This window comes from Borostomias antarcticus (assembly GCF_949987555.1).
Source record: "Borostomias antarcticus genome assembly, chromosome: 2".
NCBI classification, from domain to species: Eukaryota; Metazoa; Chordata; class Actinopteri; order Stomiiformes; family Stomiidae; genus Borostomias; species Borostomias antarcticus.
Genome location: NC_140235.1, coordinates 20,150,820 through 20,178,812, shown reverse-complemented (window position 1 = coordinate 20,178,812; position 27,993 = coordinate 20,150,820). Strand labels below are relative to the sequence as shown.

The window sequence follows — 27,993 nt, the reverse complement described above, 5'->3', positions numbered from 1 at the left end:
GGACCTTAGAACAACATGAATACTTCCTCAGGCGGAGCGCAAGACAAAACACTGATATATGTTGCTCCTCAAGAGCCCCGTTGCTGATAAGGACAATTAATGGATCTTGTGAAGTGACTAACCATTTTCACCCCAATGGCGACTATCTATAGAAGGCTATTTTCAGATGTGTTTGCCCCATGCCGCACCCCGTACATTAACTTCCCATGTATTGTCCCATACAGTCAATAAATGTGAAAAGAAACATAGAGGAAGGCAGGAAAGGAATGGTTTTGAGGTACACATTATTTTAATTTGAAATTGTGTTTTAATTGTCAAACCACATGGAACAATTAAGATACTGACACAAAGGTCAAAGCTGCCACGTTTAGAAAGGTCAAAACTATTTATTAAATAAACTTAACAAAGGTATGTTATTGCATATATGCAAATGGCGATATGAGTTATCTTACTATGAAGGAAGGAGTCTCGGTCTGTATTTTGATTTTCTCGAGAACCGGGCACTGTATGAAGTTGAAGGTGTATTGCTCAGGACCCAATGAAGTGCACTGTCAAGTGTGAAGTTGTTTGGATGAGCAGTTCTCCAGAAAGCTTCAATTAATCGCCCCTTTCCGAACAGGCACGTTTTGAACGAGCACTGCACTATACAAATCTAGAAATTAATACAAAATACAACTGGTACAGACAATATGGAAACATGTATACAGTACTACCTACAACCATTTCTAAAAAATAAAAATAGATCAGCTAGTATGTGCCCAAAACATCAGACCAGTTACTGTGCTTAAATGGAGAATAGGAAAATAGCACAAGCCTCACCTTATAGCAGAGGCATACTGAGTGAAGGGGATTGCCCTTACTGTGGTGTGACATCTGTGGAGACCTGATCTGCGCTAAGCGCTTTAAAACAAGATTACAGTAATGCGGAGGATGCGCTTTCTTTGGACAACGCACCATGTAGTAGCTACATAGAGCTTGCCCTGGATAGTGGAAAACACAACAGTTGTTATGGTACATATACAGTACAGTAATGACATGTACAAAATATTTGACTAGAAAGATTTGAACATAGCATGTTCAATTTTGACTGAAATATTTGAGTTTAATATTAAATATTAATATTAAAATCTTGCACAATCAAAGTTTGAATTAAGCTTTGTTTGTTTCTAAGTATTTTAAGTAAAACTAAAATAAAGTGTATTATTTATTTTGTATTATTCATTTAACATGTTGCATGATATAATGCTATATTCATTGTGTAATCTATGGCAACATTTAAAGTTAGGCACCAAGGATTCAAGAGAACATTACAGCCGAATGATAGTCACATGTAACACATGTAATTTATCAACAGTGTGAAATCCTCATTGTGCTTCAAGGAATTCCTTCAGTAAGATTCTTAGTTCTCTGTCAGAAAGCCCATATTGATTGTGAAGGGTGTCACAGGATTGGGCAGTGCTGGCCACAGAAGACGTAAAGCATCTCCAGGACATCTGGCTCCTGAGGCCTTCTGTTAACAGCAGTCTGACCTTTGAGAGCAGTCTGACCCTTCCCAGGCTGCACCACCACCACAACCTGGCCCTCTGTGGAGCCCTCTGTCAGCGGATGAACTTTATTATCAAGCTTCTTAAAGTCAGTAGAGGTAAAATCAGGCAGTGTTATGTGCTTCTCTACCCAAGTTTTGGGTTCCTCTTCAGTCTTGTCTTGCTTCTCCTTTGTGAGGTCACCCTCGATGGCGCTCTTGCTTGCAGTGCTCATTTCGTCCTGGTACAGGTCTGAGTCGCGGCCGTGAGGCAGAGTGAAATAGGTGCACTTTGGCGCCACTGGCTTCACTTCGTCCTCTAGTTCAGAGGACAGGATTCTTTTGGGGGATGTTCTGCTGAAGTGGGAGTAAGGGACATCCTCCTCTGTATGCCCACGCTCCTTTTCTGTTTTTGCACATGTTTCTGTGCCCTTGTTTATTGTAGTGGGTTCTGAGATAGACTTCCTAATCAGGGTGTTCTCTTTGAAAAGCCATCTGCCTGCATCAACACTGTCCCCAGGTGCTACTTGTGCATTGAAGGCAATGCACCGCGTTGGTTCCCTGTAGGACTCAAATGAGTTTGTGGCGTTGAAGTATGATAAATCTGACACTACGTTGGTCGGGGTCGTGTGGAGAGGGGAGAAAATACTTTTAATAACGCTTTCTCTCAGCTTCGCTTTTGAAGCGGACAGAGGTCTTTCAATGCCAGCATCTTTGATATTGTCACCTTTCTTCCCATAGAGCCTTTCTATTGTTCTTCTGACAATACCTTTTGCGATGGATTTCAGCAGCGATTCATCTTCACTGGACACCTCAGGTGAGGTCTGTGATGGGTGGCCACCACTGTCTGAAGTCTGGGGTCTAGAGTCAGACAGATCTGAGGTGTTTGGGCTAGGAGGTCGTCTATGTCCATACTGGATATCAGCAACGCTTTTTGCCATGAACATTTCTTTTAATGACTTGACCCTGTTCCCTTCATGGTCTCGGGGTGAACTACTATTGGAATCATAGCTAAATGCCAAAGAGGACTGAGGAGCTGAATGAGTTGTGCGCGGGGTTTCTGCCATGAACTCATCAATCTGGGCTTGGTCAATAGACAGCTGGGATACATTTGTTAAATCATCAACCTCGGATGCAATAGGAACTTCTATTTGAGCTAACCGTTTGATGCCAGGTGTCTCTACAATCACAGTTCTCCTTTGATCTAGTCCAGCGACTTTCTTTTCCAGGAGGGTAACCCGTTCTGCTACAGATTGTGGTGGTGTTTCCTCAGAATGAAAAGTTGTCTTTACTTCATTCATTTCACAATTAGTTTTTTCTTCACTCAGCTCAATTTCATAATTTGTTTCCTCATCAGAAAGCTGTTCCTCTACATAGCTCTCCTGACATTCTGTGTAACTCTCCTCTGTGTACTGCTCTGTGTTAATATGTTCCTCTTCAGAACTAGATTCATTTTCCTCACACTGTTTACTGTTAACAGAACACTGTTTATCCTCATAGTTTGCCTCTTCTGCATCATCAGTATGTTCTTCACAGCTCACATTATCATGTCCACTATCTTTATCTATATCAAAGCTATAATGTTCCTCGAAAGTGCTGTCTTGTTTTCCTAAACAGCTTGTCTCGTCTCTTATTAGTATACTTTGCTCCTCCACCAAGCGAGACTGCTTTTCTCTGACAATAAGCTGAGTTTTGTCCAAAGTCTGTTCTTCATAGATCTGTGCATCATGGGAGCCCAAATCATCTGCATGGAATTCCTCATCTTTGACACTATCCTTGACCATTTCAGGGGTAGGTTCTCTCTCCTTGCTGCTAACCTCCAGTTCTGTACACTTAACCTCCTGCTCCTGCATCTCAAGACAGAGCGGATCCCGCATGTGAACTTCCTGGTTCTCCTCTGATGTTGCCTCCTCCTCATGTCTTGAAATCATATCTTCTTTTGAGTTAAACTGACATTCCTCAGGGCTGGACATGTTTTCCTCACTGCTAACTCTTAGCGCTGCACATTTTGCCTCTGGCTCCATATAGCTGGGTTTATCCTCAGTGTGATACTTATGTTCTTTCTCTAGATTCCTGTCCTCTTCCTTATGGCTTGATGGCAAGTCATTTCCGTCCACACAGCTGTCATGCGCTGCTAAACTGTTAGTTTGCTCCTCCCCTTCCCCCAGACAATCCTCCACATGTTCATAACCTTCCTCTTTGGATGACTGTCTGTCCCCACAGCAAACATTGTCTCCTTTTAAGCTTTGGTTTTCTGAGCAGAGCTGCTTTTGTTGACTGCGTGAGCTGTCTAAGATTGGTGACACAATGCTTTCATTCACTTCTTTAGCTTGCTGGATATTCATAAAACGTTTAATGATGGACTTGACATCAACACTGGGTTCATCATTACAAATGCTTTCATTGACCATGGATGCCTCCTCCTCAATGACTGGGGTTGAATTGGCATCTATTACTTCATTTGCTGATGACTCTACTTCTTTGGTTTCTACTATAGACTTACTCTCTTTTCCTACAATCACATGAAGAGCTGCCAGCTCCTCCTTGAGCTTTTCAGGCATATCAAGCTCATTTATTAACTCATCAATATTGTTTTCTTCAAGGTAGCTTTCTATCTTGGGGCATGGCTCGAATAAGAGATTGTGTGCTGAACTATTGGGTGTTGAGCTATGACTTTTGGATTTGTCACCGAGTTCCTGAAAGCCCTTCCAACTTTGCAGAAGTTGTGTTGATGCCGACTTTTGCAGATCTGTTAAGCTAGCTTGCAACTTGTCTGCATCTTCTATACTAGCGATTTCTCTCAAAGACTCCATCATTTTCAAAGCCTCAGTGCAGCTTACACTGTTTGCATTCAATTCATGCATGTTTAAGTTAGCAATGCCTTCCTTTAAAGTCATAACTGATAAGAAAGCCAGGAGAGCTTTTGATGACGACCCAAATGTATTGGCCACATGGGAAGAGAAGTCAGGCAAGCTGTTAGACTTTTCCAGACAAGATGCAAGTTTGTTTTGTGTGATGTATCTAATCGACTGAATTGAATGGCAGAGCTTCTCAAGCACAGTCTTTATGTCTGGCTGTGTAGCCGGTTTCAATGACTGTGGTGTGGTGGTCTGTGTTATGGTTGAGGCCTCTTCTTTTACTATCATACTGTCTCCCTGACCTGTGTTAGTTAGCTCATATTCATCATTCAACTTATGTTCAGGATTCAGTGGTGAGGGACTGGGAATTGGAGTCTTTTCCAAAGAGTCGTTGAAATGCTTTAGTAACGATTTGAATGCTAACTCTGTTGGAAGGTTTTTTCTTGGTAGGGGTGTCTTTTGATCTGCCGTATTGTCCAGCGAGTAATTTGTAGTCAGTAATTTCTTCTTCAGCTTCACTGTTGTAGGTGGCGACACCAACTCCAATGACTGAGAGTATGGTGAAAGTCTCTTTAGAAAAAGATTATCACTAAGTGCTGGATTTTTTTCTGAAGAGAGACAACTGGGTACTGATATCTTTTTAGTTCTGGGACTTGTGGGTAATGTAGTTGTATTGAGTGAGGCATTGTTATGTAATGCTGTTGTTTTCAAAGAGCGATTTCTTGGTAGTGGTGATTTTTCCAAAGTTGGACTGGATGACAGACTGCTGGACAATGGAATATTTTCTACTGCGATTTCAACAGGAGTTGATGTTATGGTATTTTTCAAGAGAGGATTACTGGTTATTGCAGATTTCTCCACTGAAGCTTTTCTCTGAGACATTTTCCTTTCCAGTGAGGTATTACTGACCAATCTTGTTTTTTTCACAGAAGAGTTTCTGGATGACCTTTCTTTCAGAGGGCTTTGATGGGATGATTTTGTTTTTCCTTCAGTTGGTGAAGGAGCCTGGTCCAGTGAAGTGCTGTTGAGTAGCGGTGTCTTTTCTGTTAACAAACCATTGCAGATTGTTGTATTTTCCATTGAACCATAACAATGCAAAATGTGCTCACTTTCTGAGAGAGTCTTTTCAGTTGAAGGACTTTGTGCTAAAGCTGTTACATTTTCAAGAGAGCCATTTGGTGCTGAAGTTATTTCCAAGGGTAGGACACTTGGCACTTGGGATTTTTCTTCTTCTGCAATAATTTCTTCACAGTTGGTTTCTGATACCTCCAAAATAACCCCCTTAAGCTCCACTTGAGGATTTGTTTCAACATTTTGAGTTTCGTCCTCTGGGAACACAGTGGGGCTTAGATGGGCTTTCTCCAACCAATGCTCAACATATTCATTGCTAACATTGGGATATGAGTTGAGTGCAGGCAGTGGTACACTCTCACTCCTATTCTGAGTCTCTCTGTCAATCCTCTCCTCATGCATGGACTTTTGTGTTATCAATGTTCCCTTCTCCTGGGCATCAACAGAGGGTGAATCGTTTGACACATTCTTCTTGAAGAGAAATGCAGTTTCACTTCTGTTTTCAACATTCTGTTCTTTCACAGTTGACAACTTATTTGGGTTTTGAATGTTGAACTTAATATGGGTTCCGGGCAGTTCTGAGTTTGTTGTCTGAACACTGCCATTTCCAGTTCCTTGCCTTTTCTTTCTGATTAGACTTTTGACGGTTTTTGGTCTGAATCCATAAATCTTCCTTATCGACGCAGCACTAGAAAAACCTGTCTTCACTTTTTTGCGCTTTTCAGGAATATCTGCATTACTTTCTTTTCTTCTTTTTTCCGGTGTTGTACTCTGACGAGACTGGGTCTTTTTCACTTTGGGCTTTGAGGACATCCGCTTGGATTTTTGGATTGCTTTAGGGGAGGAGTTTTCTTTGCCCGATCCTGACATTAAGGACTCTTTGTCTTCGGTGGGCTTAGTGAGGGGACTTTTCAGAGTAGTTATTACCTTATGTTTTTGGGAAGGTAGATTGGCCTTTCCAGTCTTCAATGTTGGGACTGTGAGGTCAGATAATAGGGACATGTCGTCAGTCCTCCACACGCTGATTGACTCTGAAGCTGTAGACGCTCTTCTCAGCTCTGTTTCCCAGTCATTACTTGTAGGGAAGCATGCCGTATCTGAGGTGGGTGGTCTCCCATAAAGCAAGCCATACATGGAAACACCCTGCACGCTAAACTCACTATTTGCATGGTAGCTGTCTTGACAGGTCTGCTGCTCATATATGTGTAATACTGTCTCTGTGATTTCTTCCGCACTGTCTTCAATCTGCAAGATCTCAGCCATCCCGTTTGATTTAAAAGTTGATTGATGTATGTTGTAATTATTCATTTCCATCGAGCCAACTGTCCTTGGTTTTGGTACTGGCCTGCTACTGCACTGTCTGACCATGCAGTATTCCTCCGTCACTTTCCCATTATCTGTTTCCTCTTTGTATGAGTATGACCCAGCCATGTTTTGCTGGATCTCTTCACCTGTCACTGTTTTAATACTCTCAACTGAGGCCTGCTTCTGTCTAAATATCCTGGGCCCTGGGGAAGGTGTTCTCCTGGGGAGGACCACATCCATCTGGGTATTGCTGTCATTCTCCTCAATCCCTTCCTCACAGGCAATTCCCAGCCGGAACAGATCGTTGTCATCTTTGGAATTGTTCCTATTGATGGTGTCAATGGGTGGGAGATCTTGTGGTTGCAAGGAGAAACTCTCAGATTCTGACTCAGCCAAAGAGGCCACACTAAGCTGATTGGCCACATTGGACCTGGTCAGGGTGGTCGTCCAATGGACAGTCTCCTCTTCCTTGATGGTCAGGCGCACCTTCATCTCCACCGTCATACTACCATCCTGGTTCACCCGAAAGGACTTTTCAATGTCATCATCCAAAGGCAAGCAGTTACCCACCCCTTCACCTCTGTCCTCAAGCCAGGTGTCACCCTCTGTTTCAACAACTGACTCCAGTCGATGGCCATTCTCCAATTCCACAGATCCCGTTGGGTTACTGGGGAAATCACAAAGACTTCCTGCGATAGAGTTCTGTATCTGATTTACAAAGTATCTCTCAGACGATGCAGAGAAATTCCTTGACTTAGTGCCACTAGACACAGACTTCTTTTTCCCTTTGGAGAGCATGCCAGGAGCCACAGAAATAAGAGCAAATGCAGAGAGACAGATGGAATGAAATCAGCAGGTTTCGGTTGTTGAGGTTATCCCAAATGCATTGGGAGGGGAGGGGGGGGGGGGTAGAAAAAGAGAAAGAAAAAAAAAGTTAGAAAGGCACTGGAGAAAGAAACTGACTTGACCCATAGTCTGTACAGCTCATACTGCTAAAAAGACTGACTGGCTGGCTATGGATAGGGCATGTACAGTACTTGTAGGTCATCCATGGTATTATAGATGATATCAATGCCTCAGCACTATCTTATCCCATGTCTTATCAGCAATGTCTTATCCCTACTTATTTCATGAGATAGTAAGGAGGTAGATTACTGTCAGACAGTAACAGTGTACTGTCAATGTCACAAACTATGCAAGCAAGATCTAATGACTATTAAATGTGACGATTTAAAAGGTAATGGTAATGCATACGTTGTCCAGACACATGAATGAGCAGGTAGATCTATCTAATCACATTCTTAGCTAGAAAACAGTGTGAGGTTGCAGGTATATAATAAGACTTACGGGTAGCTGGCTTCTTTCTGTTGGATGGCATTCGACTGGCAGGCAGCCATGGATTTGGAGCTGTTGATTTCTGGTTGTTGTAGTTGGCAAATTTGAAGGGCTCCCGGCCTGCAGCCACTACCCTCCCAGCGCATAAGATCAAGGCTGGGAGTCCATCCACCTGTGGTGCAGAAAGACAAACAAATATATGGCATTGGTGATCATGCAAAAACATTATCACGTGAATGTAACATTGAACCTGAACCTTTTTAACAAAGTGGAGGTATTCATAGTGTGTAAATGTGCATTATTGGTAATATTTTTGGCACAAAAAGTGCTTGTAAGGTTGTGTTGCAGTCAGCTACAGTTGTATCCTAAGATACACTGGAGATCCCCTCTCCTTGGGTTCCACAGTATCCCTGAATGCCTCTCTCATCAACTTTAAAGCTACATGAGATAACTAGGCACTTTGGCAGCCTATCTGGTCGTGATAAAATCGGCACTGCGTTTTAAGAACCACACTTCCCACAATCCTCCACTCGCTGTAATGATGGGGAAAAAATGATAACAAACGCGCATGGCGCAGACTGAATTGGAAGATTGTAGCTACTTTCTGGAAGGATGGCTTCATCGCAGGTAAATACCGTCTTCTTTCTTTTATGTGCATGTAGATTTTGTTTCGCGGTGCGAAGTGTTTGTTGTTTTCCTGATATTGTGACACGCAAAATGTGTCACGTGTCACTTCCGTTTCCACCACAAGATTTCCTGCCTAGCCAGTACACCGAAATTCTAAATTAATAAATTCACAGGGTCGCATGCAGTCTCATGTCACAAAAATGATTTTTGGGGTCTTGCTAAGGCCAATTCATAAACTAATAGCAAATAAAGGTGAATATTGAACCATAAAAAGTTATCTCATTGAGCTTTAAAGGAGATTAGCACCCTGCCTCTTATTGTATCTCACAGTTATTTTTGGGTTCACAGTGGGTCAGAAAGCATGGTGCCAACAGGGCATACCTCCAAGGCATGCCACAAGAGGTACTACTTAAATGCTTACCTGGAATCAAACACGTGTGCTAGGTGTGGAACACAGAGCTACTGAAGGTAAGGGAACATATTACTTGAAATCCAGTGGCAGTAAACATGTATAAACTATAACCTGAGCAAACTATAGTAAATGCTAATAATAAATAATAATAATTCATTTTATTTATAAAGCACTTTTCATCGTGAAAACAAAGTGCTGATAAGAAATAAAATAAAGTGATGTTTGACTGTAGATAATGTGTGTTTAAACCAGACAGGAAGAGCACTTACTCGTCCTCCATTGGGTGTGTGGAGCTTTACCACAGGGAACTGCATCAACTCGGACACGTAATCCAGAAGAGACTCGAAGGTGGGCGTGGTCCTCTTCTGAAGCATCACTGTGTGTTTTACGCTGGGATCCCCGTTCCGGAACACCGTCAGCCTCTTGGGCGTCCGAACAACCATGGCGTTCTGCTTCCGCTTGCGTTTGGGCCGACCAGAGTCCAGCCTAGCAGACTGCAAGGCCCGACGACGGGCAGTGATAGGGCGGGCATGATACCAGGGCGGCGGCTTTTTACTGGCCAACGCCAGGTTGATGGGTTTGACCTTCCGCCTGTCTGAGCAGATGTAGGACTTCCCGTCCTCTAGTTCATCCAGGGTGTGAATGGCATTTACTCCCCTGGGCGTAGTGATGTTCCTCACCCCAAATGACAGGGGGACCTTTTTAGACAGGCTGTCCAGGAGGGCATCGAAGGTTTTAAAGGTGCGGTTGTTGATGACCATGCGCAGGCCATTAAACTGGGGGTCCCCACTCTTGTAGAAGCACACCCGCTTGGAGGCGATGGGGTCGGTGACGTTGGGTTGACGAAAGGTCACAGAATGCCCACTCCCAGATGACTGATCCTGAGGGGGCTTGCGAGAACCCATGTCACTCATTATGACTGATTTGCTATAAGGAGATAAGTAGAGAATCAGTGGTGTGTTATACTAACTAGTTGCATTATGAGTACAAGTCCATCAGTAACTTGGGCTATTTTTAAAGTCTTTTCTCGGCTGTCGATTTTTAGCTCAGTTCATTCATGGCCACAATGCAGAATTCTCTCATTTGCAAATCAGCATACAGTATAGCCCAGTCAAAAAGGATCATATAATTAGAATACGACAGAGGCAAACTAATAATATTGCAAAAATATTGCTAAAGCTGATTCTATATAAATGTTAAAATCAGACTTTTTTCTTCTTGTTTAAAATAAAATAATTTAAAAAAAGTTATTTGACAATTTTGATTACTATATAAACAATCTTGAATTCATAATGAAAATTATGACAATTATTTCAAGTAGCTATTATTTTTTAGTTTCAAATTTCGAATCCTCTTTAATTTCAAATCCTCTACATAGGTAGCCATAGGTAGTCACCTGAACAATAATGTGGTCCTGTTTTCACTTTGCATTATTTTCACCAGATTTTGCTCTACTATTCATTCACACATTCAAATGTAATACATTATGCCATACGCATAATACATACATATAATGAAAACAGGACCACGTTTCAGGTGAACAAATAACCTTCATTTACACAACAATTTCAGTCCAACTAATTTGCAATTAGCCTGAATACCTAATAGCCTGAGGGCATATGTTGTTAACTGTTGCTATTTTCAGGTCTGGCAGATTGACCACTGGGAAATTGGCCAAGAGATTGACACGTTTAATTACTTAATTATTTACTGTATTTACCATTGGCACACCTGCCATTGGCACACCCAATAACAACAGTGAATCAAATAATTACAAAACACAATAATCATTATGGACCTAAACAAAATCAGGAAATGTTGCTTACATCATTTATGGTGTATCTGATCAAATTGTTTTCCTTGAACATAACACTGTATATAACCTTGAAAAAACTTTTGCAGAAATGTGTAGTATTTTTTATTATTATTTCATAATCATCAAATCAACATTAAAAGTTAAATGAAGCTCAACACAGTTGAGAAAACAATTATTATTATACTAAATTACATCCCTAGCGTGGACGTGGAATAATGCATGGTAAACAGAAAATACCTGATGAAGGGAATGCACATCATCAATACACAACCACTAATGTTTTACTAACTATTTATGATATTCAGTATCAGAACAAATAAACATCACTTCCAGTATAGAAAAGTAAGATTTACTCACCTAAATCACCATGATATAGAATCCCAACTCTTTTCCAGCATCCATGCAATGTTGTCTCACACTCTACATCATGGCTACTGTTAAACCTACTGTGTTAGAGCTAGGGGTTATTTCGGGAGGCACCATCATGGTTAATTTGCTTAATCTTTGCTCAAAGTTAATCTCCCCTACAACAGCGTTGTGTGTTTGAGCCCCTACTGGGAGAAGGTGCACATTCTATACACACAATAACACTGCTGGATCAAAGAATGGGCTTGATGCACTGACTTTTATTGTTGCTAGTAAGGATCCCTCATCATGAATTCAAAGATTGAAAATAAATGTATATCTGAAAATTACTATCTGCTAAAGATGGTATATTTTGATGTGTTTGCTTAGTTTTCTTAAACCATAAGGACAACATTGCCACAAAATAAATTAGATGAAATGTTGGCCACACACAAGAATAAAAAAAAGTCTGTAAAATGAATCCATATATCAAGTTGCTGTTTTAACTATTGGGAAGTTATGCATGATGTTCTGTACAGGACATTCATTGTACTTAAGCACTACCTGTGAGAAACACAGACTATTGATGAAACAAATAGTAGTTCATAAGCAAATAATGGTAGCCTAATTTTCCACAGGAAAGTAAAGCAAACTTCTCCAGTTTGACCCGTAGCAGCAGATGGTACGTGCTGATTGTAATTTCCTTAGCCTGCAATGTCATCGGGTGCTTCTTTAGATAATAAGGCTTAAAGGGGAATTCCATTAGCAGGACCCCGAGAGAGGTATACCTTACAGTATTCTCAAAGAGAGAGGTGGGCATGAGTTGACACGGCCATCCTGCTTAAAGATAGACTCACCGTATTTCATGGTTTTATACTTCTCACCTCTGGAAGTGGCTTATGAGAGCTCAGCAGTTAGTTATGATTTACTTACGTACAACAAAACGTACAGTAATGTGCCATAAATAACTTTTTATTCTTTGATTTGAGTTATAGAAAAATCTGTTCACACCTATAATTGATTAGATATACATATTTCAGAATTGACAAAAGATGGTTGGGGCCGATCACAACACAGTTTTCAGTAAAGGTACGGTAACATTTGTATTTGATGGTATATTTGCACTTCCAAATTCTGCAAGAGCAATCAAAAATGAATTGTGCAGACCCCTTCCCTCTTTCTCTAGATTTACAGAGAGAAAGAGATTAGTCTCCATTGGATGACTTGAAAGTATGACGGACCTCCCCAAAAAGCACTTCCTCCTTGCAAATATCTTCAACAGAAAACCTTCAAAAGTAACATTGTCATATAAAATGTAGAGGTGGATTTGTGAATGAGTGAGTGTATGTTCTCGCTTGCATGCATTTAGTTGTGTGTGTGTGTGTGTGTGTGTGTGTGCGTGTGCGTGTGTGTGTGCGTGCGCGCGCGCGCGTGTTACGTGTGTGTGTGTGTGTGTGTATTATATGTTCCAGGAAAGAATTCCTGCTGAGCTTGACCAGACAGACCTGGAAGAATTCTGGCATGCCACAGCGGGCTCCCTATGCACCCACCGTGTGGTCTGTTCCCAAAACAACACAGAGCACAAAAATGTGAAAAATCCTTAAAAGGAAGCAGGATGGAACAATGGAGGAAGCCCTCAGAGTAAACAGGTAGGCCTGGAGCCCGCATGCCCCTCATTCCAGCCCTCTGCTCCAGTGATAAGAGACTGGTGACCGTTTGAATCAGGAGGTTACTGGTTGAATGGAGGGGGCACAGAGATAGACCTACCACACAACTGCTATACTTTCACAGACCTTTGTTCTTAAAATAGGCCTAGGCCTACATTCAAGCTACATGCCACAACACACTGAATAACCTTTAATATAAAAGTATCAATTTTCATTAGCCAAGTTTACCTTCTATGAAACTATGGTACCAATACAGCTGCTGATATGGTAATTGGTGTTTTTCCTTCATGCGATTACACTATAAAAAACACACACTTGCCATATTAAAGATATCGGTCCCCAACATTCCATGTGCATTGCCACCCATACCAGGCTCTATTTTTAACCCTTAGTGTCTATAACTAATTGGCGCCATGTTAGATTCAAACCTATGCTGTTAATGGGAAAAAATGTGTGATATGTTTTGGCCACGGGCCCTTGTCTATATTTGGCCTTGTGTTCTTCATGCAGCTGCTACGACAGATCTGTCTGCCCGCACTCCCATCAAACACCTCGCTCTGGTATAATGCCTCAATTCTCCAGTGCACAAAGGCGGTCTGCGGCCTCCTCCCACACAAATATTGAGGTCAACCCCCGTGCTTTTCAGGTCAGAGTCATACTACAGAAATTAATTATGAGATTTTTACTATGTAGTTATAATATTCACTGCACATTAGTACGTTTGTTATATTGTATTATATTCCTACAGTACAATCCAACATGCTTGTAAAGATTCCAAACATTGCAGCTGCCAGGGAACCAATTAAAACATAATACAACTGCAGTCTCACCAACAACAGTTATGACACACACATTTATTTAAATTAAAGGCCAAACAGCTGACCATGTTTTTATCCTACCTAAGCCATTCCCTGTGACCATGACTATGAGTTCTGAAACATATGGTGCAGTGCCACTAGCCTGGTGCGGTGTCACTAGCCAAACTATCCCTAAATCGCTCTGCCCACTATCATTATTCTCTGTGGATTTAGAATTATGGAGTGATTGACAGTGCAACAAAATGTCTGTTCAACAGAAAGATTTATTATTGTTTTAGAGTCCTTATATGAGGTAACTGTAACTGTTCCATTCCAGTCCTCAGTGGCCATTTGAATGTGTTGAAAAAAAGAAAACTGTTAGCCAGCCCAATTTATTCATGTCAGAAATATGCCTGCTATTCAAGATTCCATCCAAATCACGTCATGTTTTCAGGGTTACACCTTTGGGTTTCCAGTGGAATTCACAACTTTTGAATGAACAGTGTCTGCCAAACAGGACTCATGAGGTCACTCTACCCACAGCCCCCTCAACACACACACACACACACACACACGCACACACACACACACACACACACACACACACACACACACACACACACACACACACACACACACACACACACACACACACACACTTCTTGGACTTCAGAGGTCCCCCACCCCTTCCATTTTCAGAGCTCTGTTTCAGCTGTGCCAAGCTTTTAATCTGCCTTGGTGACATCCCTGTGTTTCCTGCATGGGGCACCGAGAGAGATAAGCATACTCCTCTGTGTGGTAAATCACTCCACACACGCCCACTCATTCACTATTATAGGCATTATTCAATTAGCCCGCTCTCACAGTGGCCAAAGTTCCCCCCTCATACAATCAGACACTTCAACAGCTTTGTCTGTAATTAGCCAATGGCATACTGTAGAACTATGTTTATTATTACAATACAAGCGAGAGACTAGTCCTACGCCCAGTGCTACGTGATCACCAACATGGACTCCCCTAAAGTCTACAGTAAATCCATCTAAAGCCCTAAAGAATATCAGAAAGATGGTAAAAGACCGTGTACTAATGAAAGGCCACTGTACCCCTGTACTTTCCCTGGATTGCTCAGGTATTCACTTCAGAACAACTCGACCTCAAATAAACTTAAATAAAGGATTTCTATGAATATGGTCTCTGCTTGTGCCCTGCAGCCTGGGGGTCTCCAGTCTGAATCCCCCAGACCCCCCAGCCCAGCGCCACACGGCTGTCAGCTTTGGAGAGCGCAGGGCCGGGCGGAGGGCCAGTCTGCTGCCAGGACCAGGCGGCTATGTGCGCCTCAGATAGCGTCCCAGGGTGAGGAGTGATTTATCCGTCGGGGTGGGGGGCGGGGGGCCAGCATCAGACAGCCTTCCTCTGATTAGAGGTCAGACTCAGCCCAAGAGCAGCCAGCCACGGACGGCCTCCCTTCACACGAGACACTGCGGCATCCTGACCATGGCGCAAACGGGGTTTCCATAAGATGTGACCGGTGCATACATTGCTCAGGAACACACACGTAAAGTCAGCCAAAAGTCAAACCTATTGAGTTCGCCTTGACATTTTGTCAACCCAACAACAAAGGGATATGGTGAATCCCCCACCTCAGGGTTCAGCTGCAGGTTACTGCCTGGCCTGATTTTACAGGCATGGAGGTCTATACATTTTCTCCATAGGCAAGTTTAACTATACAGTATAGAAACGCATAAATCTGATCTCACTGTAGTTAATGTATTACAAATGTAATTTTGTTCCTCAGCAGATCATCATCCAGTATTTGACAGATGAATGATGACTGTTTCCCAACAGAAAGTAAACACCCCAATTTAAAACGTTTTGACAGAAAAAAATATAGAATTGGCACTGAGGCCTGACATTTTTTTCCCCAGTCATTCAAGGAAATGACTGCTAATCAGTACTGATTAAAATCTGAACAATACACTGTAAAATATCAACATAGATAGCTGTCCCCAGCCCTGTCTGCTCATAAAACTCACAGCCACAATTTACCTCTGATTCTCTGCTCTGTGGTATTTGGGGAAACGGAGGACAAAACCTGGAAATATACGTAATTATTTCAGACAGGGCTAGGCTGTAGACAACGTTTACAACCCATTTCTATGAGTGGTTAGCAGCTCTCTTTTCGGTACAATAACCTATGATTGATATGTGTTGTAGATCAACATGTGTGTTGTATTACATTATAAATGTAAAGATTATCTGACTGATAAGGCTACTTTGTACCTTATGCATCTTAATGAAGCCACTGTTGTACAACTAGAACAGGCATTCCCAAACTGTGAGGCGCACCTCTCCTGGGGGGCCCCAAAGAAATTCAGGGGAGGCGCGGATGGATGGTTAGAAAAAAAAAAGAAGGACAAAACATGTTTTTTATTTTTGAAATGTCTATGGTTTTTATGAATGAAAGGTGATTTTAAAGGTCAGAAGATCGAAATAAATAATAGGATAGATTTGTGGATAGTGCAGAGAGAGCCTCCCCCTGCAGGCATGAATGTATTGTGCGAAAACGTCATAACGTTAACTAGCAGCAGGTGCCACCAAGCTAACTTAGCTGTCTAACGTTATGAGCTAGCTAATGCTGCCTTGCATAATGGACACATTTGGGGGGTTGAGGTGGGGCGCGGGTGTGTCACTGTTTTCAGAGGGGAGGACCACATTGATGGAGTTTGGGAACCCATGAACTAGAATATATATTATAAATACTACTATAATATGCTAAACATTGTTGTACTGTATATACTACTACATGTATATATAATACGTACTGTTGTATACTATGAATACTTTCCAGTACTCATAATGTCATATTAAAGCATCATCAGTAACATTGAATTGGATGATGTACACACATACACACACACACTTTCCTCTCCCTCACTCCCCTTCCCTCTCTCTCTAGTTTGGTAAAACATGCTCCTAGAACATGCTCCTAGAGTGTGCTCGATATACAGTACTGGGTTGGTAAAAGCAGATGAATAACTTTGCATTCTCAATTGCTGTTGGCCTAAAAGACTGCAATTTGTTGACATCATGAACTGGGCCTAGTGAGAATGAGAGAGTGCTTCAAACCTGCTGTCTGCGTTTGGGGAACTGAAAGTTAAATTAATTTAAAATGCATGCATCATTAGCAAGATTTAATTAAATTATGTAAACACACACACACTTCCCTCTCCCTCACTCCCCACCCTCTTTCTCTACCCTACCCTCCCCCCCTTCCTTTTTTACCTAGTAAACCAAGTACCCTAATGATCTCACACTATAGGAATCGCAAAAACAACAGCATCTACGGACTACAACTAGATAATGATACAACATGGTACTCTCACCAGGGTACTGTACCTGCCATGTGACAGAGGCCCGGTAGCGTGACAGTGACCACAGTTTGACTCCTGAGTGGGATTAGTGGGTCCAGTATCAGTATCAGGATTAGTGGGCCCAGTGACCCCCTCATCTGTATGCTCCTTTGGGACCTCACAGCATCTTGCTACTCTCTTTCACCTTCTTACCTGCTAACTCCCTCTACAAATACCTATCACACTGATATCTACCAGTGACACAGATGGATGTGACAGTACGGACAGTAATCCTACTACTGCCTGACTACTGTCACACTCACACTTACCAGTCCAAAGTCAGCCTAAAAAAAGCATCCAGCTATAGGTCTTTCAATGAGCAGCTATTATGTTATGACATGTGCCCAATGGTTGTGAGCTAAATTTTGCATCTATACATTTTACTGAAGTGAGTTTGTCCTTCCACTTATACCAGCTATAAGTGTTTCAGTGAGCAGCTATTATGTCATAGCCCAATGGTTGTGAGCTAAATTTTGCATCTATAAATCTGTACTGAAGTGAGTTTGTCCTCCCACTTATACCATCATCTCGTATTATCATAGGCCTATTATCATACTGTATTTTAAGATAAATTACGCTTGATAAAATGTATATCTAATTGAAGTTTCTCTTATCAGACATAAATGAAGGCTAATCATACAAGACAGCAAAGATAATTCAAAGCAATAAATACATAATTTCAGATAAACTTCATCTAATCTGGTAATGTAAACAGACTCCGCAGTGAAACACAGAAATTAGATAATTGCTGTGCGCCGCGGGTTAAGGGTGAAGTGAGGATAACTGGCCCTCAAACTCGTACCTGTGTAAAGGTTGAGTTGAGAGCATGCCACGTGCTGCTCTGACAAACTGCGCAACGCTGACCTCTAGCGGCAACTGGCAACAACGGTTCCAGACTATTTTCAGCCTCTCGTTCTGACAATTTCTCTGAAAATCTTATGAAAACACACACTGAAGCAGATGTCCTAATTGCCCTAGAACGTGCTCTATATACCGCCCTGGTTTGGTAAAATCAGGTGAATAACCTAGCCTTCGTATAGCCTTATAGTGTTCTCAATTGCTGTTGGCCTAGAAGACTGTTGTTGACATCAATGAAACTGGGCCTAGTGAAAATGAGAGAGCGCTTCGATCAGAAGGGAGGAACCCGCCGACTGCTTTTGGGGAACTGGAAGTTAAGTGTTTGCTATTTTAATGACACCGTGTGCTTGCGATTTGTTTGAAGTAGTGGCAGATCAAAAAACCGTCACCTTCCTGTATGAAAGACAGTCTGACTGACAAAACCAATAGCCTACCAGCATGTCGACAGGCCTAGAAATATTTAGGGAAGATTTAAAACCATTGCTCCAAGTTACAACAATGAGCAACTTCATAAACACCTAGAGAATTGTTTTTAGCCCATGTGTGATATAAAATGCAGTGTGGGTAAGCACTGTTGCTGACCTTCTCAGCACTTGCGATGTAAGGCGGGGATATGACAGTGTTTTCCAAGTTAGGCTACACCTGAAATGTCACACACACACGCACACGCACGCACACACACACACACACACACACACACACACACACACACACACACACACACACACACACACACACACACACACACACACACACAACAAAGGGGCCTGACCCAGGTCATCACACTCTGCCCTCTGCCACTTTATTTAGACTATATTTTCGTGTATTTTTGTTTTTTAGGAAATCCTACTGGTGATGGTTAGAGCGGTGTGAATTTTATAGAACATGTTTCCTGTCGGATGGAGGATGTTCCCAGCTAATCTTTCATGGATGGAGCAACAGGAGTCATTGGGACAAGGAAGTGTGAACAGGTGCTCTCGGAAAAGTCCAAAGATCCACAGGAATAAAACACAATAGCCCCCGCATATATCTTATTAGCAATGCCATTGAAAGCCATCTCAAATTACCTCTAAAAACATAAATGAAAAATACACATTCATATCAACACCACTTTTATGCTATCTATATATATGATCATATGAATTAATTTGTAACTTGAACCATGAACATTTGTTTTGCCTATCTCTGTAAATAATATAACAATTTGTAAGAATAAAGGTAATCTGTAGGGGTATTCTCAATTTCCATTTTTACTGATTCTCCTATTAAATATCAAATAATTACAAGTAATCTGACCTAATACCTGATAATGCTCAAGCTAAAACATTACTGGTGAGGGTTAGTCACAGTGTATGGTGATAGACCTGTGCTGTGCACCATTGCTCACTATTTCCTGAGACGTTTTGAGGCCTTGACCCATGAAGGATTCAAGATACCAGTCACAAACACTTAGCACTGCATCCAGCTTGTGTGATGAGCGAAGTCAACCGTAGCCTCCCTCCCACCTTTCAGGCTTCCAAAGGAAAACACAGTGAAGGAAGTGGACTGCTGATGTAGTCATCTTCTAATCACTGCCCGTCTGGACACAAGCTAAAAATGCCTCGGGATGCCATAGGGGGATTGTGAAAAGAGTACAGGGGCAGAGATGATCAGAACTGACCGGGAATTTATTCACTTCTCTGACTCAATTCCTGTGACTAGTAGTCCTGAGAGCATACAATTAGTATGAATAGTAGGACATTCCTCAGGAGTTTACTCATCTAGAACGGAATAATTTATCTTGTTTTGTGTGTTGTACAGTATATTTATTTATTAATTTATTCATTTTTAAATGAAAATGTCCATTGTTGAGGACATCCAAGCCTTTGTAAAGCTACAGTATGTCACTTCTGCTCTGTGAGCCTGTTACAATCTATCTACGAGCCAGCAACAAGGGAAAATTCAGTCAACAAGTTATTATTATTATTATTATGTACTTCTTTTTTTTTTTAATGCTCTGGTGTTGACCCGACACCAAAGTATAATAATTATTATAATTGCTGTAGCAGACACAGTCTTCACAGAGGAGCTCTATTATTTATTCCTCTAGATTTATCATAGCAATATATAAATATTTAAATTGTTAAAATCTTATGAACATCTTACATACTGCAGCTTTAACTAGTAAAAATAATATTTAAGGCTGACATTAATGTAAAGCTATGTTATTATTTTGTCTAAGAAGTAGGAAAACCTCACTATATGCCTCAGGAAATGCTTGTATGGTCCCAGGGAATCTTGTCACAATATTATATGATTTCTGAGATCATGATGATGAGAGAGACGGGGACACATTATATATCTTCATCCACACCCACTCGTGAGAGAGGCAAGAGCTATTTATAATTGCATGAGACAAGACACGAGCCAGAATCAGAAGGAAAATAAACGATTGAGTCACTCGCATTGAGTAGAGATTGACTTGATGTGTGGACTATATATAGTGGCAGCACAACTGGGCCCTGGCCTAACAGGCCGGGGCTATGGGGGCGCTCAGGCCAGAGAAGGAGTGCATATGCCTGGGATTATGAACAACCCTCCACACCGAACCCTGGTTTAGATGGGACACACCCTACCCTGCAGCTGTCTCACATACTGCATATGCAATTTACTATCAATGACTTAATCAACAGGGTCTCCTACACATGCACAAACTCTTTCTTTCTCTCACTCTCTCTCTCACTGGTATTCTTTCTTCTTGTTTGATCGATGGGCACAAATATGTCAGGAATCTCTCCGTTGGTAAATCACCAAGACTAATTAGCAAGGACCATTTTATGTTCTCTGTCTGGGTGGGATTTCTGATGAAACCATGCAGGTAATCATGGGCTTTGATTGCAGCTTGGAGATATAGATACAATCTGTATGTAGTTTTATTGTTATTGTTTATGCCTGATATTTGAGCGAAAGTCTCAAACACATGCAGGCCACCTCTCTATATTGCAACACAGGAAGCCTATCTGTATCAACAGTCGCTGACTTTGACTGATAGGATAACGCTATAGGTGTGTCTGTTCATTTTGTGGCAATCTAATGTTTGATCATAGGCTATTCATTGTGCCTGTTACTGTAATGTTTGGAACAGTGTTTGTGGTGGAACAAAGCTGTATTTGCCAGTGTGTTTGTGAAAGGCAGCTACCTGAGGTGAGATTAGTGCTGTGCTGTGATTAAGTGCTCTCGTGTTAATGTAGCTAGCAAGCCGCCCGGCTGTAATCTGCCCTCCCTACCTCCGTCCCTCCTGACCAACCCACCACCATCAGCTAGGCCCCAGGCCCGACAGTGACAGGAACACTGCTGAAAGTCCCAGTTTCCTGGGCTGTGGGCTGTCTCTGGGCTATAGAGCATGTCTCTCTGTCTCTGCCTTTCTCTTCCTCTCTCTCTCTTTCTCTCTCTCTATCTCTCTCTCTCTGTAGCTGATCATCTCAATTCAATGTATTTGTTTTGACTGACAATTCCAAAAGGGCACAACAGTCACAGATTTATATTACAGTACCTGCCTCTCTTTCTCTGGCCTCCTATGAGCATCAAATCAGAAAATGAACTCAACGATTTGCTCTCATCAATTAGGCAGGGGAGATAACATCAGCTATCACCATGGGAGGGATGGTCTGCCTGGGGAATCCCCCAGGCTGTACAGGTGACCCCCGCCCACTCTGCTGATCCTGTGTGCTGCAGCAGGGATAGTGGTCTGAGCCTGTCGTTATGTACCCATTAGCTAACACAACAGAGGCTAAGACCTGCCGCCTAGCTGTAGCCTGAATTTAAACAGATTCACACCAATTAGACTGGATTCCCCTACTTGGCCCAGCCTAAGGGGAAGTGTGTCCCCGGTTGGGGGAGAGGGAGAGGGGGAGGGCAGTGAAAAACATTTCACCTTTACGGTGAGTTTGTTTAGAGAAGGTGCCTTTCACGTGTGTAACTATGTTATGTATGGTGATTCGTTTACCCCAACACTACATAACTTGGGTTACAACTAGGCTATCTTTACAGTAGCCTGCTGTTATGAATTATTTCACTTACAGTAAAAATGGCAATACCCACTGTATCTCACTTGACAGGTAACACAAATTGTATCTAACCAAAAACAATCAAATGGGAGAGTCACTCTTAAAGTGATTCCTCATGCCATGATGTTTCAGCAAAATAACACAGGATCAAACACTTCTTAAGTACAAATAAATAAATAAAACTCCAGAATTACATAATCGTTATGACCGTGGGAAGGACTGGCCATATTTACCTTGACATATACAAACTCTGCTGGTGGCATATGAGAGAGATTTCCAAACATTTACCATGAACAAAGTGGGTGAACGTGCACCTCTGGAACACGTTTCCTGTGAAGTGCTAAAAATGGACACTGAGGTCAGGGTGAGTGACCTCATAGACAAGAACCTCTTCCTTTGAAAATGAAAAAAGGTATTTATAAAATGGACCTTCTCTAACTGTGCTATGAACATATCTGAATGGTACTCTTGTTCTGCTTGGTTATTTTTTGATCTTATATCAAATATCAGAGATGACCATCGCCAAGAGGCCTGGATTCACATGGGGCTTAAAAAACCTTTGAGTCGATATTGAACCAAAAGGCTAATTTTGCGCAGTCAGTCCATTACAACGTCAATATAAATGAGTTTGACAACATGGTTTTGCTACGGAACAATATCAGAGGTATATGGATGTATATCTGATGGAAACTAATACACTATAATGACAATTAAACATGAGAACTGTTATGATAAGTATTGATATTCTAGCTCCATTGTTTAGTATGTGTGTAGTAAACACTCATATTTAATGGCCACAGCCATTAATCACCAGAGACTAAATCAGTTACAGCCAGGATGTCCGGAGCATAAACTGCACTCCCATACTGAGAAAACAAGGCGCCATGTGTAAGTCAGCCCCTGAGATCACCTCCAGTGTAATGGGCCAGGAAGCCGTCGGGTCACAGCCTGCCGCTGGGGAGACAGGTGAGACGCTCTCTTCACCATGAGCTCATCAGGTCCAAGCTCAAATATGGATATATGTGATCAACAAATTACTGAATGAGCAGAACCATCTAGTATATGGGTCACTTACTGCATATGGGTGATTTGTACAGAAGAAGAAAAAACAGGCTATTTTTACAATATATTTCATCTGACCTAAATACAAGTTTCAACATTATGATAACTTGTTAGTTATACAAATATTTTTATTGCATTAATTATTTTAAAATAGGGACAAATTAATCTGAAGCAGCTTTCTTTAATGATCAACAGCAGATCTATCTGCAGATTATGTTGTTTTGTTAAGAAAGCACACCAGTCCAAAATAAATACATTTGTTTTGGGTGTACAGTAATTATAAATACATAATGCAAATGTAAAGACATTGTATGGCACACCATCATTACAAAGACTACTTGCATTTCTTCAAAATAAATCAAGACCAGATCATCAATTTTGGTTCAAAACTTTATTTTTCAAAAGTGCAAAAGTATAAAACACATACTATATACATTACATTTCAAATAAGTAGCTGTACATTATTTATTATCACAACATGTTTGTATATTCCTGCTCAGGCATATTGCGACCCCCCAAAAAGGTGAGAATATGAAAACCCGGTGTGTGAGCGATCATTATCACACCTCAAACATTCCATGGCATTTGCTCAGCTCAGATATGCATCCGACAAAACACACAGACCCAAATAACAAACTGCATTTCAAAACCTCACATTCAAGAGAGTTTGTGCTCCCCTGGGTGAAGGGGTCACTGGTATGAGAGACAGATTTGAGGTCAGGCGAGGAGTGGCTGTGGCTGTGAGAGACACCAGTGTGTGTGTGTGTGTGTGTGTGGGGGGGGGGGTTAGGAGTTGTTGTAGTTGCAGTAGTATACGGCCGTGCTAGCGTCTGAGAGCACAGAGGATATGAGGCTCTCGGGCCCCTGCATGTTGGCCTCGTGCGCCCCGTACGACAGGCCCGTCATGTCCGCCCGCACCGATGGGGAGTTCAAATACTGCTCAAACTCGCTGCGGTCTACCTCCCCCAGCAGCTCGGACGGGTGCATCTGCTCCACGCCGTCCGCCGGGTGGGGGTGAGAGTCTGGCGGCGGGGAGAGTTGTCCTGCCCCGTGGCCCGCGTGGCGTTTGGGGTGACTGCTGGGGCCGCAGTGCTGGCTGTAGTACATGGCCAGGGGGTTGGGACAGCCCGCGAAGGACGGGGGCATGGGCGGAGCCTGGGCCGCCTGCTCGGGGCCGGAGGACAGGTGTCTGTGGAGCAGCTGGTTGGCGTGGTGGTTGACGTGAGGGTCCTGAGGCGGGTACTCGGGTCCCTGGGAGTGGTAGGCGTAGGCGGGCATCATGTGACAGTCCTCCTGGGAGTGAGGGGAGAAGAACATTGAGTCTGCCTCCACGGCGTCCAGTGGCGAGGTGTCCGGGGTGGGCAGGCTGTAGGCCTCATACGACGGCTGGCCGTCGCGGTAGTGGCCGAGGGACTGGACGGGCACCTGGTAGCCGTGCTCGTGGTAGCCCAGGCCCATGCCCTCCAAGCACACGCGGCTGTCCCCGCCCAGTGAGGAGCCCTGGTGGTCCGACACGCCGTGGACCAGGAACCCGGAGTCCAGGCGCTTAATCCTCTTCACCTGCTTCCTGCGTCGGGGCCGGTACTTGTAGTTGGGGTGGTCCTGCATGTGCTGGACCCGCAGCCTCTCCGCCTCCTCGACAAAGGGCCGCTTCTCTGGCACCGGGAGGGCTTTCCAAGATTTCCCTGCAGATCAAGAGCAAAGTTGTGCATCAGACAGGGCACCATCAGGAATGTGGTCTGGTGATGCACTCAAAAATAGCCCATCACCCTTTTAGCAACAATACTGGGAACATTGGTTTCAAAATAACACCACTGTCAATTTAGAAATGCTATTGAGATACAACAGCATTTATGCTATTGGGTTGGTAAATTAATCTATAAACTGTTTAATTCATGCAATATCATTCCAGAGGTAAATACGGCAATGGAAAGTCGCCTATATGCCTAATCCAGATCACGGTGGGATATGAATTGTTTTAGTTATATAATGATTATTCAAAAGTACAGCAACATATATTATACAATGCGTAGTTATTCTCTGGTAAAGTAGCCTACTAATGAAATGTTGGATCCTATTGAAATGCACATGGTCTGTAAAGATAGCCACCACATCAGTGCTAGCATAATATCACAGAATTACATAAACTATATTATCATTGAAATATCTTACCCAGCATTTTGCTCAACTCCGCGTTGTGCAGGTCGGGGTTCTGTTGCGCCAGCCGCTTGCGCTCATCCTTTGCCCACACCATGAACGCGTTCATGGGTCTACGGATACGCGGCTCGCTCTTCCCACGATTCTGGCTCCCGGAGCTGGACGCGCACGACTCGCTTTTCACTTTGGTTTCTCCGATGGGGCTGAGAGGGTCTGTCGGCCACGAACAGTGTCCGTGTCCCATCCCAGGCATCATGATTGACATCGCACTCCTTGCCTGGTTTTGATCGTCACTGGCGTAACCCGCATCGGGACTGCTCATCTCTGTCCAGCTGCGGGCTGTCGAGAACCACCAGACGGTAGGCTATGTGTCTTCGCGCAAAGAAATGAAAAATGTAACTGCTGTTTACTCGTATGCTATATATATGAAACTGAAAGCTAATCAGGCAAGTAAGATTACTTAACTGTTCCAGAGTAAAGGGGAGATGCCTCACACCATCAGATGTTCTCGGTATAGTAGGACTGACTTTCCTATCCAAAGGTTGAGAGGCTATAAGCGAAGAGGCAGCCAATCGCGATGGGGTGGGAGTGCCCACTACCCCAAAGGTGTAAAAAGTTGATAGTACCCCGCCTTCTAGCCTTGTTGGGAATGCAATACGCTACAAGCCTGAGGACAAGCCTGAGGACAAGCCTGTCATTGGGCTTAGTGGAAGTCTTGCAGAAACCAGCGGGTTGAACATAAATTGAACAGAAGAAAAGGATCTGTGGGGGAAAAAATCTAAACATAAGGTCTACGTTAGGGATGTCCAACCTTGCTCCTGGAGAGATAATAGCCTGCAGGTTTAAACTCCAACCCTAACTCAAGTGATTCGACTAATTAGCTACTTGAGTCAAGACCTCTTGTTTAGCTGACCCGGGGTTAGTGTTGGAGTGCGAACCCTAACACACAATCATTCATGGTAAAAGTATGACTATCATTATCTTACACCAAATAAAATAATGTCATACAGGCCTTCAGGAGATCAGAGAGCTCAATCATCCCCTTTAACAGGGTTAGATAAGTAATTCTCGCACCTCAATGGCTTCGACAAAGACTTTCATTGATATTTAAAGGTAATACACATTAACTCAATTGTATATTGAAATCTATATTTTTAACTGGTAGTTCAGGTTTATTCAACAGATGGCCGGGGCCTAATTATTGTCTAAAAAGCGCAATTTACGCACCATTCTGCTGGGGACTGGCGTGGAAATAATGTTGAACAAAAGCAGCACTATGCAGATTATACATTCTACAGGCGGCGGGAGGCCGCTGAATACACTACATTTGCGAACAGTCGAGATAGACAAAATAAACACCGATCGTCTTTGGTCTTTGTAGTCTGCGGCAATTGACTCCGGGACACAGTTAACGAAGACAAGGGTTCTAAACGGGGGTGATTATTGCGCGCAAGTACACTGACTATACCCCAAACGAAAGAAGTCCGTTTCTCTTACTCTTCATTTGCACAATAGCCTAAATGCTATTTAGACTACTTTTTTTTATTTATGTTTGGTCAACCCTGACAACACTCGTGAGTCTCCTGGGTGGTAGGCCATACACGGAAACCCAGGAAAGGTGACTGGTGGAACTTTATGTTCAGGACAGCCAGGTGACTTCAACATTGGGCCGCTTGTACTGCCCAACACTGTTCTATGTGAGAGATTAATTTGTGTAGGCCTATAGCAACCTGTTCATACTTGTGAGGAAAAATCGGTGTAGTTCAACAACCATTAGAATTTTAGGAAGTATCTACAAAATCAGAGAGAAAAAAACACTTCCTCTTTCCAGCTGCCCCAGAATTGACCAGATATACACTTCTCATAATAAAATGTGTTAACACCTCTCCAAACGTCTACAGCACAGTCCCAAGTAGGCAGCCAAGATAAGAGAACAGAACAAGGACAGGTTCAGGGGCTGATGACTGAGTGAAGTGCAGCAAAACAGACAGAACATCGGGGGGAACAGGGATCCAGACCCTCACGCTTTAATAACTAATGTTTGAATAAGCAGCCTGTGGAAATTAAGCTTTGTCCAAAGTGGTCCAAAATAAAAGATTAAAAAACACACACTGGCCAGCAGACTGCAGTAGTCCTTATCAGTGCCAGCAGGACTTAACCTGCCAGCGCCCGTCTTTCCTCCGCCGGTCCTCCAGGCGTTCCCAGTCCCAGTCGTGCCTTGGAAACACAGTCAGATACAGCGTGTCAGACTGGAGCCTTTCCTCTCTGTCTGACAGGTCAAAAAGGGCTGACAGAAATATGAGGGATGCCTATGCTAGCCCTGTGTGCCCTGTGCAGATAGAAGCGGGCGCTCCGGAGAGCGCTGGCTGACCCCCCTGGGGGTGGTGTTTGGTGGGGAGGGGTGGGGGGTGGGTGATCTTGCTCTGTCCCAGCACAGCACAGGGACAGGATCTGGACCATAATACTGTCATCGTCTATTTTACCACTGATGACCTGATACGGTTTTCCCCCTGAAGTCCCACGAGACCAGAGTGAGACTGTGTGTGCACGTGTGTTTGTGTGTGCGTGCGTGTGTGTGTGTGTGTGTGTGGGCGTGCATGTCCTGGCTCTTTCTCTGTCGGTGTATGTGTGTGTGTATGCGTGCTTGTGTGTGTGTGTGGGAGAGAAGAAAAATACTCTCTTTTGATGGGAGAAGTCATAAAGTC

At 42.9% G+C, this 27,993-nt stretch overlaps 2 protein-coding genes across 2 annotated transcripts; both read right to left on the bottom strand.

The window, feature by feature from the left end:
- Positions 1-1,440: 1,440 nt before the first annotated feature.
- Positions 1,441-10,044, bottom strand: LOC311321695 (oxygen-regulated protein 1-like; the record flags this gene model as incomplete). The annotated part of the gene is made up of 6 exons (XM_084453700.1): positions 1,441-2,132; positions 3,165-3,369; positions 4,363-4,551; positions 6,817-7,541; positions 8,104-8,263; positions 9,400-10,044. The coding sequence occupies 6 exons, from the start codon at positions 10,042-10,044 to the stop codon at positions 1,441-1,443; spliced, it is 2,616 nt and encodes an 871-aa protein (XP_084309826.1).
- A 13,873-nt stretch (positions 10,045-23,917) lies between these two features.
- Positions 23,918-25,610, bottom strand: sox17 (SRY-box transcription factor 17; the record flags this gene model as incomplete). The annotated part of the gene is made up of 2 exons (XM_084449937.1): positions 23,918-24,816; positions 25,304-25,610. 2 exons carry the CDS (start codon positions 25,608-25,610, stop codon positions 23,918-23,920), a joined length of 1,206 nt encoding a protein of 401 aa, XP_084306063.1.
- Between the last annotated feature and the right edge of the window lie 2,383 nt (positions 25,611-27,993).